Source organism: Eschscholzia californica, unplaced genomic scaffold, assembly GCF_041429995.1.
Source record: "Eschscholzia californica isolate CP2 unplaced genomic scaffold, dmEscCali1.0.p SCAF_3, whole genome shotgun sequence".
Lineage (NCBI taxonomy): Eukaryota > Viridiplantae > Streptophyta > Magnoliopsida > Ranunculales > Papaveraceae > Eschscholzia > Eschscholzia californica.
In genome coordinates this window covers 61,051,282-61,067,007 of record NW_028238420.1, presented here as the reverse complement: position 1 = coordinate 61,067,007, position 15,726 = coordinate 61,051,282, and the positions used below count along the sequence as shown (strand labels likewise).

At 36.4% G+C, this 15,726-nt stretch overlaps 3 protein-coding genes and 1 non-coding gene across 4 annotated transcripts; 1 reads left to right on the top strand and 3 right to left on the bottom strand.

The window, feature by feature from the left end:
• The first annotated feature begins 1,128 nt into the window (after window positions 1-1,128).
• On the top strand, window positions 1,129-5,578 carry LOC147552799 (BTB/POZ domain-containing protein POB1-like). Its single transcript, XM_086669873.1, has 6 exons — window positions 1,129-2,265; window positions 2,948-3,082; window positions 3,398-3,519; window positions 3,603-3,666; window positions 3,745-4,024; window positions 4,438-5,578. Exons 1-6 carry the CDS (start codon window positions 2,007-2,009, stop codon window positions 5,249-5,251), a joined length of 1,674 nt encoding a protein of 557 aa, XP_086525999.1. The 5' UTR covers window positions 1,129-2,006; the 3' UTR covers window positions 5,252-5,578.
• Window positions 5,579-6,200: 622 nt separating this feature from the next.
• TRNAM-CAU (transfer RNA methionine (anticodon CAU)) lies at window positions 6,201-6,288 on the bottom strand. The gene is given in 2 exon segments: window positions 6,201-6,236; window positions 6,251-6,288. It is a non-coding gene; the product is annotated as a tRNA-Met (tRNA).
• A 750-nt stretch (window positions 6,289-7,038) lies between these two features.
• On the bottom strand, window positions 7,039-9,882 carry LOC147552797 (protein CURVATURE THYLAKOID 1A, chloroplastic-like). The gene is made up of 5 exons (XM_086669875.1): window positions 8,480-9,882; window positions 7,963-8,063; window positions 7,547-7,654; window positions 7,396-7,467; window positions 7,039-7,227 (listed from the first exon to the last, which is right to left on the bottom strand). Exons 1-5 carry the CDS (start codon window positions 8,637-8,639, stop codon window positions 7,162-7,164), a joined length of 507 nt encoding a protein of 168 aa, XP_086526001.1. The 5' UTR covers window positions 8,640-9,882; the 3' UTR covers window positions 7,039-7,161.
• Window positions 9,118-13,214, bottom strand: LOC147552796 (LIM domain protein). The gene is made up of 3 exons (XM_086669872.1): window positions 10,462-13,214; window positions 10,143-10,334; window positions 9,118-9,882 (listed from the first exon to the last, which is right to left on the bottom strand). Exons 1-3 carry the CDS (start codon window positions 12,717-12,719, stop codon window positions 9,318-9,320), a joined length of 3,015 nt encoding a protein of 1,004 aa, XP_086525998.1. The 5' UTR covers window positions 12,720-13,214; the 3' UTR covers window positions 9,118-9,317.
• Window positions 13,215-15,726: the final 2,512 nt, after the last annotated feature.

The window sequence follows — 15,726 nt, the reverse complement described above, 5'->3', positions numbered from 1 at the left end:
GAAAATGATATATATAAAGGATATATATATATATAAGTACGTAAATTAAAATTCGGTTCATATCAAAATTGTTTTCCGAATAATTTTTTTTTTGTTCTACGCATGATGAGAGTATTATCGAACAGTTATGACCGGGAAGGAGAATCATTCATTATGGTCTTTATGTGTTTGTTGTTGGGGTTGAAAACAAACTTCTAACCCGACTTCAGGGGTAGTGGTTTAAGACTTTACGGGACGTTTTGAATGTCCCATAAACATTTTGAGACATTTCAGTGATTTATTTATAGACAAAATGTCATTGAAACACATTTCAAGATATTGAGTTTGTAAACAAGTGTCTTGGAGACATTTCAAAATATTGAATCCATAGACAAAATGTGTAGTACATATTATTATTATTATTATTAAAGGTCAGCGCTTTGGGGAAAGCTAAATAGTTTCCGGGGTGTGAAATTTTAAAGGGAATATGTAAAATTTTAGAAATTTTTCGGGGAAATAAATTTTAAGGGGAATATGAAAAAAAAAAAAATTTCACTCTCTCTCTCTAAAAAAAACTTTTTTTCCTTTCTTCTCTCTCTCTAGAACAAAATACAAAATAAAATTGGAGGGTTTTTTATTTTTATTTCCCTCTAACAACTTACAAAATAAAATTGTCAAACAAAATTGATCAATTTTTTACCAAGTCTTCACACTCCGGACACTAATTTGCTTTCTCCAAAGCGCTCGCCTTGGTTATTGGAGATTGAATGGGTGCGGGGCAAAATTCAAAATTTGACATCTAAAGGAGGAACAATATATAAAGACTTACGAAAACAAAAAATCAACCATTTGGGTGATGTTGACTTCGAACAACAAGCCTTTGCCAATTTTAAATGGTTGATAAATGATAGAAACCTCAATCACCATTTTTCCTCTTGACCCAGCAGCTAAAAGTTCACTCAAAGTGTAGAAACTAAGAGGGTTCATTTCAATTTGCCCTTCACATTCTATTCCATAAATGGCTCTCATGTTTGTCTAGTATTCTATTTCGACCACAAATAGTATATTTAACACCTAATACTTTATTTTCCCTTTTATCCTTTCTATCTAAAGTATTACTCCGATGTCCAAAACTTTTTTTCTGGCCAAAACTTAGGCGACAATCGACTAAAAAAAAGGTAATCCTTTCTTCTTTCTCCCTCTCCGACTACACATACCATCATCAACTTCATCTCTCGCCACCTTCATTTCTCACTCCCTTATCTTTTTATCTCTTTCTCTTTCTTTCACTCTCTAAGAAACTCATATTGAAATTTCTTTACTGAAACTCCAATTGACTCTCTTCACCAAAACAGTGTTTTAGGATAGAAGCAACTTCTATTAGGGCCTCACGAACTAAAACTTGAAAAGATCTCAGTTGAGTTTCTTAAAACTTCGCAGCGAAGAAACCCTAATCTAGATTTGTGAGAAAAATAGATAAAAGATAAACAAAGATAAGAAACACAATAAAAGAGAGAAAGACAGGTGGATGGTGATGGTGGCCGCCGGAAGAGAGAGGAATAAGAAAAAGACAAATGTTCTTTTATAACTGAGGTCATCAAAGGCTGATTTCGTGTTGACCATTAAACTTGACGAACGATATACGATCTAGGAAGGCCAAACTAGAATATAAGACCATTATGAGGGTCAAAATTTTGATTTGGTCAGAAATGAGTGCCAAATTGGAAGGAACCCAAATAAAAAAGAAATCTAACCATCTAGCTATGAGTCTATGACAATGAAGAGGGCGAAAAACAAGTTAGATTGAGAAACAACAAGGGAGAGAAAGAGGAACAACAACATTTAACATTCACCTTTTCTTCTCTTATTTATTTATTGCTTCTGATTCATAAAAATCTTTAGGATTTTCAGCACTTGACTCTCAATCGACAACAACACAAGTTTTAGGGTTTTTCTGGTCTATCTATATATCTACTCAGTAGGGTTTCGATTTTGTTTCAGATGTTAAATTTGAAAGGTGGAAGATAATGAAAGGAACGAATACTGATTTATTTGAACCAAGAACAATCATGGAATCTCAATTATCAAATAATCATAACCCTAGGGAAACTTCTGATGGGGATTTTGGTTTTGCCTTTAACGATAGTAATTTCTCTGATCGAATTCTTCGTATTGAAATCATGTCTGGATTATCAGAGACTATAGCTGATGGTAATGGTTCTAATAGTTTGGCTGATTGGGCCAAGAATCGGAAGAGAAGAAGGGAAGATATTAAGAAGGATAATGGTTCGTTCTTCATCATTTTTCTCTTATTTGCTATTTCAGTTTTAACCTAGTAGTTGTTTATTTTAACCCTGAATATTTGTGGGTACTGGTTGATTTGATGATTATTACCTGTTTATGCAATAAAAATTTGATCTTTTAGGTTTTGCTTTGGAATTGCTTCAGATTTAGGTTCAAATTGTAATGAATTGATCATGTTATGAGAATTATGATGATAAATATGGTTTTCGAAGATTTTTCGTTATGTGTTTAGCTTTCCTGTTCTCGAATTTCTTAGCATTTTTTGTCCTCCGGTCTTCGCTACATGTATAGTTCATGTGGTGATATTATGTTTGATTGGTCAATTTAGTGATAATAATATACAATTTTACTAAGCTATATTATGTCATATATATATATATATATGGTGTAATTGGGGAGGCAACATGATTCAGGCCTTCGATATTTGCTCGTTTTTATTTTTTTTTATTGTTTGATAAATGAAGCAGATAAATTGGGTCCTGGTTCTCTTTTAATCGTGGTTGTCTGTTACTGTATACGTGCTTGTCGTAAAATGTCGATGGACTTGTTGGTACAGACTAGGTTTGATGTTGTTTCAGAGTAAATTGTCGGGGTTCTATTCATTCATTTGTACACCTGGCTGGATAAGTTTTACTAATCTCAGTTTTCATTTCTCTTTGTATAGCCACAGAGCTTGCTTTATGCCGCGAGGAGCATATTTTGAACCTTAATCAACCTGATGCTGAGGACGGGATAGCATCCGATGACGAAGATGATGAAGACGAAGAAGCTGACGCAATGATTGAAGAATCACACTCAGGTACTATTGAGTCGTTTTCTTGGTTTTCTAATTTTCATGTATAGTTCTTTCTAAACACACCCTATGAAAGTCGAGTTCAATTAGTCATGGAAGTCATATTAGTATGTAACTTCTATGCCATTTGACGTGATACCTCTACTGATTGGAATGGTTACTCGGATCTTCTTTTGTAACATATTATCTATGATTTGATTGGGAGAGTCAATAATGAATTATACTTGGGTGATTTTTTCCTACGAGACCCACCAAGACTGACAGTGATCCTATATTAGCCGTACTTCCTTGCTCTCATCTGTTTGCCTGTTTTTACTTAAGGTGATGAGGGTGTAGAAAGCAATGAAACATCATGGAGTATGGATTGTTCGACAGTTCTAAGGATTAAGACTTTGCACATCAGTTCTCCTATTTTAGCTGCAAAAAGTCCATTCTTCTACAAGGTATTGAACTATGGAAGTGTTGGTCATTAAGCTAATTTTCTTTTCGTGTTTGTTTTGCTTATCTAGTTATTTCATTGCTGTAGCTCTTTTCTAATGGCATGAGAGAATCAGATCAACGACATGTTACTTTACGAATCTATGCCTCTGGTAAATAAATTAGAATTTGATTACTTTCTCTCATAAATTTTTTGAACAGTATCTGACTTGTATGGTTCCCTGAAACAGAGGAAGCTGCGCTTTTGGAGCTCCTAAATTTTATGTACAGCAATACTTTGTCAGTGACCAATGCTTCGGCTTTACTTGATATTCTCATGGCTGCTGATAAGTTTGAGGTTGCTTCCTGCATGAGGCATTGTAGTCGTCTTCTACGTAACTTGCCAATGACAACTGATTCTGCTTTGCTTTATCTGGAGCTTCCCTCCAGTATTTTAATGGCTGAAGCAGTTAAGCCATTGACTGATGCAGCTAAGCAGTTCCTTGCAGCACAATACAAGGACATTACCAAGTTAGTAGTTCAGTTTGATGATTCCAGCATGATAAGCTAAGTTAAGCTAGGGTTCTCTTTCAGATTCCTATCTGGAATCTTCACCTAAATCGGAGTTGATTCGAGTTCGATTTTAAAATGTTTGTTTTTATCCGCATCGTGTATTTCACTCGTCTAAATGGCTTACTCGGGTTGATTTTGGGTCCATTTGAGTTAAACATAAAATAAGCTTCAACTAAAATCCCATTGTCCGAGAAAACCTGGAATGATAATTGTGCCCCTTACCAGAACCAGTTAAACTCAGACAAGCCAGATTCAGACAATCATAACACCTGCTGCAACTTGTCATTTCTAGGTTTAGTATTGCTGTTGATCAATGGAAACAAAACAAGAGAAAAATAAAACAAATTAACACTTTCACTTTTTCTCGGCAGGTTTCAGGATGAGGTGTTGAACTTGCCTTTGGCTGGGATTGAGGCGGTATTTTCCAGCGATGATCTCCAAGTTGCATCAGAAGATGCTGTATATGATTTTGTATTGAAGTGGGCAAAAACTCATTACCCTAAACTAGAGGATAGGCGAGAAGTCCTAGGTGCACGACTTGGTTGTCTGATTCGATTTCCTTACATGACTTGTCGAAAATTGAAGAAGGTTCTAACTTGCACTGACTTCAACCATGAACTCGCGTCGAAGGTTGTTGTTGAAGCTCTCTTCTTCAAGGCGGAAGCCCCACACAGACAGCGATCCCTAGCTGCTGAAGAATCTAGTGTCAGCAACCGCCGTTTTGTGGAACGAGCTTACAAATACCGGCCCGTTAAAGTTGTTGAATTTGAATGGCCACGCCTGCAGTGTCTCGTTTACTTGGATCTTAAACAGGAGGAGTGCAAGAACTTGTACCCTTCGGGTCGTGTCTACTCGCAGGCATTTCATCTTGGTGGACAGGGTTTCTTTCTCTCAGCTCACTGCAACATGGACCAGCAGAGCTCATTTCATTGCTTTGGTCTGTTCTTGGGGATGCAGGAAAAAGGGTGTGTTAGTTTTGCGGTGGATTACGAGTTTGCTGCGAGATCTAAGCCAACAGAGGAGTATATCAGTAAGTACAAAGGCAATTATACGTTCACGGGTGGGAAAGCAGTTGGATATCGGAACTTGTTTGCAATTCCATGGTCTTCTTTCATGGCCGATGATAGTCTCTACTTCATTAACGGAATTCTCCATCTGAGAGCAGAGCTAACAATCCGACACTGAATCTCTTTTGTATTTCTTTTTTTTTTTATCACTGGAGCCTCAGAATCATATACTTTTGCCTGCTTTGTCATTCAGCTTTTAGTAAGATAATAGTAGAAAAGACGTTTGATTTGGTAGACTCTTGAGGACGATTCTGATCCTTAGTTCCTTGACAAAAAGAAGAAATTCTACATGAGAAGAAGAGAAGAGACAATGTTGAGTGAGGGAGAAGTTGATCGAGTTTCTAATACCATTTTGTTGTAGGAAGTAACGAGGAGAAGAAGAATTTGTATTTTGTTTTGCGTTGTACTCTTATTTATGCTTGAAAGTTTATCATATTTTTGACTCTCTCTCTCTCTCTCTCTCTCTATTGATTGGTTGTTTCTCAGGGACGTAGGTTTGCATCTTCACACACCTCTATTTCACCAACTCAGTTTTCTTATCTTACGTCTATTATAGTTACGACCATCATTAGTAGAGGCGCTTCCGCTTCCCTTTTCAGGAGTCATAAACTTACCCGACTTCAAGCACTTGACTACGGCCATCACTAATAGAGGCGCGTTCGCTTCCCTTTTCAAGAGTCATCAACTTACCCGACTTCAGGCACTTGAATACGACCATCCCTAATAGAGGTTATTCCGCCTCTTTTTTCAAGAGTCATCAACTTACGCGACTTCAGGCTGTAGAGAAGTTTTGTAGATCTTCTCGAACTTGATAGGTTGTGAATGAATGGTAGTAGATCATGTCTTACTTACATGGTGGATAAATTAAGTTTTGTAGATCTTCTCGAACTTGATAGGTTGTGAATGAATGGTAGTAGATCATGTCTTACTTACATGGTGGATAAATTTTAACTGGCCAATACAGTCCATTTTGACCCCCTAATTTGTGCCTAACTAGAAATTCGCCTTTTATTTATTTTGAACTAACAAGATAGTTGTTTGTAGAAAAAGTGAAAAAAAAAGGAGAATGGGGTGAGAGAGGCTCGAACTCTCGACCTCAGGATTACTCGCCTTAAGCTATGAGACCTACGCGCTAGCCAACTGCGCCACCACCCCTTTGGTATTACTTATTTCTATAATATTTTTAATATTTGAAATCCATAAGTATTCCCTCAAGGCTTCAACATAACCTAGGCCATCCAAAAGATTTCATGTGATCAACCAGAGCTAGGATATTTCAAATAATGATCTTTCTTCAAATAGTATAAATTCGCAATCTCAAGTTTCCCTTTCGAGGTATCAAAAAGGAATTAAAATGTAATAGAAATTCGCAGTCTCAAGAAATAAGAACCTTTCATGTTTAGTTTCATAAAGCAGATCGTTTTTTTTTTCTCTTTTTCGGAAAAATTTTTTTATAGAGGACCCCATGCGTGAAGGGAATGTCGACCGACTCCAATCCTAGCGTTGCTTGCAGGTATTTACATAATCCACATCGTCTAGGCATTAAAATTTGCAAAATAACTATGTCTTCGGGTAATATTTTACATCATCCACATCGTCTAGGCATTAAAATTTGCAAAATAACTATGCCGTCCGGTAATATTTTCCTTACAAGCTACCTCTGGAGGAGAATTAGGCCCAATAAATTCTTACATGGTAGAACTACCACCCCATCAAAGTGCACTCCAACTAGAAAGAATAGTACTTCAGTAAATAAAACAAAGAAAAATCCACTGTTCTACAATCTCAAAAGAGGATCTTAAGTTATTCGATGTGAAAAAGAAAAGCTACTTGGAAGTATTCGATCCATTACCAACTCCATACGAAACTTAGAAGGGTTTATTCGAGTGATTATGCAAGTAAAAATTGTTAAAAATCACTTCATTCTGATAAACAAATAACTTATATTGGAACTACGTTTATATTAACAGTATTCAAATACATCTCTTATACAAGATATTTCCATTATTTTCAACACAATCTGCAGCTCTATTCAGTTCCAGAAATCTTCTTCTTCAAAGATTCGATATCGGTTGCTAGCTCTTTTCTGCTTGACTGGTACAAAATATACGAGAACGAAAATTTCAGCAAAATCGGAAGAGAGAGGAGAAATATTATTTATGCTTTTTATACCGCTAGTTGAAGGTTTTGATTAATATCTTAATTGTTGCTTGTAAGAACTAACGAAATACAAACAAGTTTATATGAGATTTGAAATTTTACCTTGAAGAGCAGGTATCTGTAGACGAACCATCCAGTGTATCCGAGTCCTACTAACTCCATGATCTTGGGAAGCTGGTTTAAGTAGGAATCAACAAATCAGAACTTCAGTTAAGCCATCAAAAGTCTGTAAATTCGAAGTTATGATGCTTACCAAAGGGACCGAGTTGATAGCTCCAACCACAATGGAAGATAACCAAACCGCGACTAACGCCCCGCCACCATAGATAAGAACTGTAGACTTGTTTTCAAGTCCATCCCACTATTAACAAGATTGAATTCTTATCAGCATTAAGTAACCATAGGGTATACATAATCCACGAGAAATACCCAGTCCAAAATATTCTCGAAGCACTGGAGAGACCAGGGTTCGAATCTTACCATTTCCAAAAAAAAAAAATGATTCTTGAATCAGCTTAGTTTAGGATGGGCTGGCTTGGGACTTCCATGACTGAGTTGGGTTCAAGTCGAGGTTTATAGACCGTGGATTGGGCTAAGTAGGACACCAATTGGTACTAGTTTCTCGTCTAACAATGGTGCAGGTGAAAGAAGAGAACAGAGGGTTCTTACCTTCTCCTTTAAATCATCAAATACTGCTCCAACTTCGACTGAGGAAGATGACTCTTCTGATGACGACGCTCTGCTTCGGAGGGATGAGAACCTGTTTGATTCTATATGGAAGAGAAGCAGAAGAAATATTATGGTTAATTACTCTGAAGCAAAGAAAGCTTATCTTATTGAGGAATATTTTGAGTTTGACAAAAATACTTTGATTTCAAGATATAAACAAAAGGTAATCTAAATGATATGAGATTATTAAACAGTCATTTTGGTAAATGAATTGTGTTTAATGGGTTCTTGAGCAAAACGAAGAAAAACCAACGAGACGGTAGATTTAGTTGGGAATTTTTCTCTAATTCAACATAACTATTTGTCTTAATGGGTTTTGAGCAAGATTAGAGAATTGCCCACACTCTAAATTTAACTGGGGATTCCTAAAATCCATCATAAATATTACCTACCTAAGGTTTTAAGCTGGAAACTACAGAAATCATAAATGAGACAAGAGTAATGAAAAATTGTTTACCTGTATTCTGTTTCAAGGAAGTAGAGAGAGAAAGAATGGTGGAAGAAGAGCTTCGTGGAAGGTAAGGTGAGACGGAGCGGCCAGAGCAGCTGGTTGTCTGAGCAAAACGAGGCCTCAATGCCATTGAAGATGATGGACCTGCTGCATACACAGTCGCCATGGCTTCTTCTCTACTTTCAACTTCCTTCCTCTCTCTCTCTCTCTCTCTCTCTCTGTCTACTGTTTTTATTTTCTCTCTCTACATATGTTTTCTGTCTTTATACTTCTCATTCATCCATCCGTTTGTCTATCCAAATTTCTGTTACCCTCTTTTTTTTCTTGAGCTGAAAACACCTCCATTCTGTGACAACTGGCATTAAGTAGCCTCCTGATTGGTTCTTCATATATCAAGAATCTAATTCACTACCCCACCTTTCTCTCTCTTCTCTCTCTCTCTCTCTCTCTCTCTCTCTCTCTAAAACAGGGATTCTTAACATAGTACATACCATAAGAATATCTCATCCAATGACTGTAATTTATACCATTCCCACCCTTAACTTGTTGGAAATTGAAACTTATTAAAGCAATTAAGAGAAAATTAAACTAAGTGCATATCTTTAAAATATAGATATATTAAAAACTAAAACCAAATGAAGATATAGAAAAGAATTGCTAACTTTTCATTGTACGAAACTAAGTTCCACTTCAATGGCATTGGACAACCGTACCATTTATATTTTTGAGTTAGTCGAACATTTTATGGGTATGTAAGTACGAAAGAATCTAAGTTCTCATTTGCTTTCCCTTTATAATAACATAATGAGAACTGTTATAAAAAGATAGATTCATGAAAACTACCTCAGGGAACATAACTGGGACCAGAATCACCATTATCTTGAAACAGAGCTTTGGAAACAGAACCACTGAAGTTAATCTCATCACTCGACTTTCCTTCATCATTTGTTTTAGATCTTTTGTTCCATGTCATTGGGGTCTCACAAACTACTGTATAATTTGCTTCTTGTCGTTCCTTTCTCTTTGATACCTTCCGATGACCCTCCGATTTTGGTTCCACTGGTCGCTGCTTTAGAGCCTTTACCATCTGCAAATTTGGCATCCAGCTTGTAAAAGACCTCAATCTCTTATTCCTCTCTCTCATCTCTTGAGCTTTGCGTTTCTTTTCCTCCCTCTCTTCCCGACTGCCTTTGCGGATCACTTCCCGTGTTGGAGAAGAGGTATCTTTCATGGTGAAAGCATGTACTTCTCGAGGAAACTCATTTCCATCTACTTTCTCTTTTGGGGGTTCTACACTATCTTCACTGTTTAATAAAGATCCAGAGGCCTGTCCTTCACCATCTTCGAAAAGCAACAGATCCATTCGAGTATATATTTTACGAACCACATCTTCTAATACATCAGAATACCTACAGAAATTTACAAGAAACATGTCTTTTTTAAGTAACCACAAAGAATTTCACATTAAAATGAAATGATTGGAGTTCATCAAGCAACACGAGTCAAAAAGAAGATTGTGCATATCTCCATGTGAATCTTGATGAGACATCATTAGTTCGTATACCTTTTAGCCCATTTAAAATGAGAAGTGAACCTATGAGATTAAGGTGAGGAAATTCATGACGAACTGAAGGGCACTTTTAACAATTTCAGAAAAAGCTCACATTACCTGTCTTTTATATTCTTTTTGACATATGCATCAAGGCTAACGTCTCCAAAAAAACCTCCCTCAAGATGGCACTGAATGATATCCAACAAAGAGCAGATCTGCTTCACCATTTTCTGTTTTACAATCTCTTCAATACAATCTCCAACCTTTGACCGGAGTATCTCCATACGAAACAAAATCTGCAACTCAAATCTTATGTTCATTAAGGAAGACATTGCTCCATGTTCACAATCACTAACTTATTATTGTCCAAACAAAATTAGAAACATATAATTAATTAAAAAAGTGAACGAAAAGAAACATAATTTCAAAAGGATACTCTCTAACTTTATATTGCGAAGTGTATATGGCAGAGCTTGGGTCAGATGGATCAGAGCCCTTGTACTTCGTTGCTAATTCTTTAGGATCCCTCAGCAAAAGCTTTACCAGCTCAGAAGCAACAAATCCACCAGAACCATAGTCTGGTGCTTCCTTCGGATTGGTATTCTCTGTGGTCTTGTCCATTTCATGCTTCCAATATAACCAGTGGACAGCTAAACTTACGAGCCGCTCCGCTAATGCACCCAAGTCCACCTCTGCAGATACAAGACTTTGTTGTATCTTCTCAGAAATGCTACCGAAGAAAGTCTCTGAAGCTTCTGGGCAAGCAGGAACATCTACTTCATTCATATCGGGAACTACTGGGACAGAGGCCTCCCTAGTCGAGAAAGATGAGGAGATGGGCTGTTCACTTTCTTGCTCTTCTGACTCTACGAGTCTTTTTCCTAGTTCTTCTTTAACACCTGAATGTTGTTGCTTTTGTTCAATTGGTTTAATGCGGTTTTGATAGCTAAACTTCCTTATTTGTTTCATCCAGCATTTCAAGAATTTAAATTTCTTTGAATTATTGCACTCCCTGTTAAGGTAGATGTCCTCCAGTTCCATTTCTGTGTTTTTCCTGGTAGCCTCACAGAAGGAACTCCAAGATAAGTTTTGAAGGATCTTCGAACTCTTTCTATTCCTTTTGACTTTACCATCATGAAACTCCATCGGCTTTTTGGAAGGTGGAGAATTAGTTGACCTATTTAAGTCAAATCTGCCATTCACATTAGGTACGGCATTGTCGTTTGCAGGACAAGATCGCCCCAACCCAGATGAAACTTCTTGAGATTCGAACACTAATTCCTGAGATGAGAATTCACCATCTAAAATGTAAAGAAAAGCCGAGTTGACTGTGAAAGGCTTCAGAAGTCCTGTTAAGGGAAGTTCATCTTCATTCAAAACAGAGACCAAAGCCGCGTAACTCTCTCTGTGTAGAAAAGTAAGTAGAACCTGCCAAGACGGTTTGCCAGGAGTGAACTCACGAGTTTCCATCCGAAGCATTTCAAGAACCCTGTCTGCGAAAAAAGTACTTGGTGTACCTGTCCTTCCATTGTTTTTTCGCTCCACTGAGAATCCGCGTACTAAGAAGCAATGACATAATTTATCCTTGAACTTTACAAGCTCATCATTCCTTCTAACCTCCCTAATACATATCTTTTTAATTTGATCACCATCAACCTGAAATGGTTTCCCTCGGTCATAACTTCCACTACTTGAGTTTGTGCTTTCCAAGATACTTGAAACACTAAAGGGTTTTTGCCCACTAGTCAGCTTGAAATCGAGTAATTCAAGTTCACAATAGTTGCATTCTAAGGGTTCGCCCTTCACATCCGATATCTTTAGACTCAATTCAGAACGATACTTCTTACCACAATCATTAAGATTAAGTACCGTGGGCGAACAACCGATGTTTGGATAAATCAAACCAAAAGGAATAAGTGAAGAACCTAAAGTAATTGCATCAGTTGAAGAAAAGCCCCATCCCAAACTTTTAAGCCCCTTCTGAAGATATCCTAAATCTGAAAAAGCGTGATCCTTTTCAACTTTATCTTCACCAAGACCACATTCTAACACATCATTAACACTAATCCAACTGAAATGAATGTCTCTACTAACAAACCAATCCTTTAAAGACCCAAAAATTTGAAAGAATTTCTCACGAAATACACCTTCTTTGTCTACATTTTCTATCTCACCAACTTGGAGAAACTCAGATAAGCATTCTAAAGATCTAAAAACAGGTGAAAATAGAAGTACCAAATTCGAACATACAAGTGAGTTGTTCGAATTATTACCTATCAGGTCATCAGTTTGAGGCTCCAAGGAGTAATGGTGCGTAAATTGACGAAGCGAACTGGCAGTGAGGGAAGCCCTAGGAGATAAATCTTGGGTTTCTGAAATGGGGGAAAGAAAATTCAAAGTTTTAGAGAGAGAAGCTAGGGTTTCTGATGGGCTATTAAAGGAGAAAGAAGCGGCAGATCTACCAAGTAAGGATTCAACTTTAGATGTAGAGAGGATAGGAGAAAGAGAAGAGACAAAGAAATTGAATGCAAAGAAAGAAGATGAGAGAGAAGGGAAAGTGAGAAGAGTTCTAGCTGAAGCAAGAATAGATGAAGTATAAGAATTGAACTGTGGGTTTTGAAGGTGGAAAAGAGGGTAAAGATCAATTAGGAAGACAATTCTTTGAGTCTGGGAGAAATCTAGGGTTTCTTCCATTAGACTAATGGAGAGAGGAAAGGGTGGGATTTAGGGTTTCAGAATTTAAACAGATATTTGTAGCAAATTGTGGAGGGAAAGTAAGATATTATCAATAGGAGAGAATATCTCCGGGTAGAGAGAGATAGAAGAAAGAGAAGAGAAAGTCAGATCTGAATTGGCGGGAAGATTTTATATAGAACCGGGAAGATAATCAATTTGAAGTTTCCCCCTTAAACAACTGCGGCGCGGTACCGGGTATCATTCATTCACGACGGGAACTCTTTATTGCTGTTGGCCCGCCCCTCTCCTGGGACTCCACGTGGACCTCAGACTGACCCGTTTGAAGCCATCAGACACTGCAGTTGAACCAGCACGGATTATGTCCAGTCCGAGTGTTCTCGGGCTGCCCCAATTTGTGAGACCGCCAAGAGTGAAAACATTCCAAGAGTAAAAAAGAAAGACACTTGTTTCAACAAAAAAAAAAAAGAAAGACACTTGCATTATTACATCTATAAACGAACCAAGAACAAAACGGGTGTTATAGCACTTCTAAGACAAATAGTACTAGAAAAAGAAAAATTCATATCGTCTTATGTATCGAGTCTAAATTGAAATTCTCTTTCTAAGCGACATTATTTAGATCCTCAATTTAAAAAGCATCTCCAATAATCGAGTCCAGGGACGGATCTACATGCAGGCCAAAGGGGGCCATGGCCCCCCTTGACTTGCCGTAAATTGTTTTAGAAATGCTGATTGCTTTCTGATTTATCGCATAAATAAAGTTCGAGTCATACATATAACATATATTTAGCGTGGGTGAGATGGTAGAGGTCCACGTTTTGGACGTGAGAGACCTGGGTTCGAGCACATAGACTTAGATTTTTCACTTTTTTTTTGGTTCGGCCCCCCTTGACTACTACTCCTAGTTCCGTCCCTGATCGAGTCTAAATTGAAATTCTCTTTCTAAGCGACATTATTTAGATCCTCAATTTAAATTTGAAGAGAAATCTCTAATATTAAATTTCTTTTTGAGATATCTTAGAATTAAGTGTTGTGACAATTCACCATCTTTTATAATAAAACAGTACCCAAAGGATAAGTATGACCGCCTATTTTCGCCGAGAGTTTGCCCAAGATCACATTCGATGCAATATACAATCATCTTCATGTAAATCGACTCAAAATGTAAGGGTATTAGTGTCAATAATATTATTTTTTTTTAAATATCAAAAAGCGGTTAGGATGACCGTAAAAAAAATACTACTCCACTCATCTTCAATCCCTACTTTTCTTTAGGGTATCTTAACCAATTATTTTTTAATTTTTGAGTAATTAATCACCTCTATGGGTTTGCTCAAAAAGTTTATAACAATATCTATCATAGGAAAAATTTAATTATTATTACCGTCCTCATCTTCTTCCTCTGTTGTAGATTAGAGCTAAATCGGTGTTAGGCAAAAAAAATCATGTCGCGTTCGTACGATGCGGTGAAAACCTAGTCAAAATTCAAACTTATTCCAACCCATAAATTTTATGGTGTGTTTGGATGACGGATTCATGAATCCAAGTAATATTTTTTGGTTTATTTGGCAAATAATAAGAATCCTATGATTTATTATTATTTGAATAATTTTAACACTTCTTTAAAAATAATTTTTGAAAAGAGCTTATTCTCGAAAGTCGTTTTTTCAAATATCGTTTCATTCGAGGAAATATCATATTTTGGGAAAAAACGGGTTTTGGAGCAAAATAATTTTTTGAAGAAAAATGATTTTCGGGGGAAATAGTTGATTTTTGGAGAAAAAATGATTTTCGAAAAAAAAAATGATTTTCAGAGATAAAAACTATTTTTTGGAAAAAATAATATTTTTAAAATAATTATTTTGTTGAAGTAAATATTTTTTTTTTGTTGATTTTAAGTTTGAAATTTGAATAAATCAACCCGAAATCCTAGCAATCTCAGGGGGTAGGGTAAGACTTTTGATAGAAATCCTACTTAGGAATCCTGCAACCTAACACACCATCAGTGAATTTAGGCCACGGTTGGAAACTTGGACCCGATGAAATCAGCCTGATCCCATGCCCACTATCCAACCCAATCCAACCCAACTTTGTTGAGTGAACAGTCCAATATCGCGTCAACGTAACTTACGACCAAAATCGTCTTATGATTCATTAACGAAGTCAAAATACGAGAAGAATGATAAACTATAGACCGTACACGTGTCAACTTTAGAGGCATCCGTTTAGATAACAATGAGTCCTGCTATTTACAACTGTCGCTTTGTTAGCATCCAAGTCGGAAGCCCCTCGTTGGCATAACCGGTGTCTTTAGTAACCAATTCCACCTCCTACCAAATCACAACTCAACTGTCCCAACCCAACCCATTAATACCAACCAAATATACCAATATATAATTAGATTAAAATAGAGGACAAAATTAATTTTATTTATTAATTTAAATTAGTTATAAGAGAAATTTGATTTTTTTGGTCAAACAAGTGATGTAAATAGTCATAACATCTTAACTTTGTCCAAATTAGAGCTGGGGTCTAATTCTGTATTGTCAAAAAAGAGAGTGCCTCTTCTCATTCTAGGAATGGAAATCTCATGTAGGCGTCTGAATTGAGTATGATTAAAATAATTAACATTGTTAACATGGTTGCTAAGTTTTAGAATTTGAAGTTTAGGTCTTGCTCATGTGTTACAATTTATTTGTTGATCTTTAATGACTTTGTATTCTCTATTGGATATAAATGTATATATTCGTTTATTAAGTTATAGTTAGACGCTACTGTTGTGACAATAATTAGTTTGGGTCTACAAATCTAACCAGAATAAATAGCGAGAGTCACGTATACTAATTAGTTGACTCATACAACACCCCAATTATAAATATTTTTACATTAAAGTAATGAAAAAGGTAAAAATAAATAAGAAGAAAGGGGAGAAGTTTGATTTGCCAATTTTATTCAGTTTAATTGACCAATAATAATAAATAATTATTAATTTAATTTTAATTAA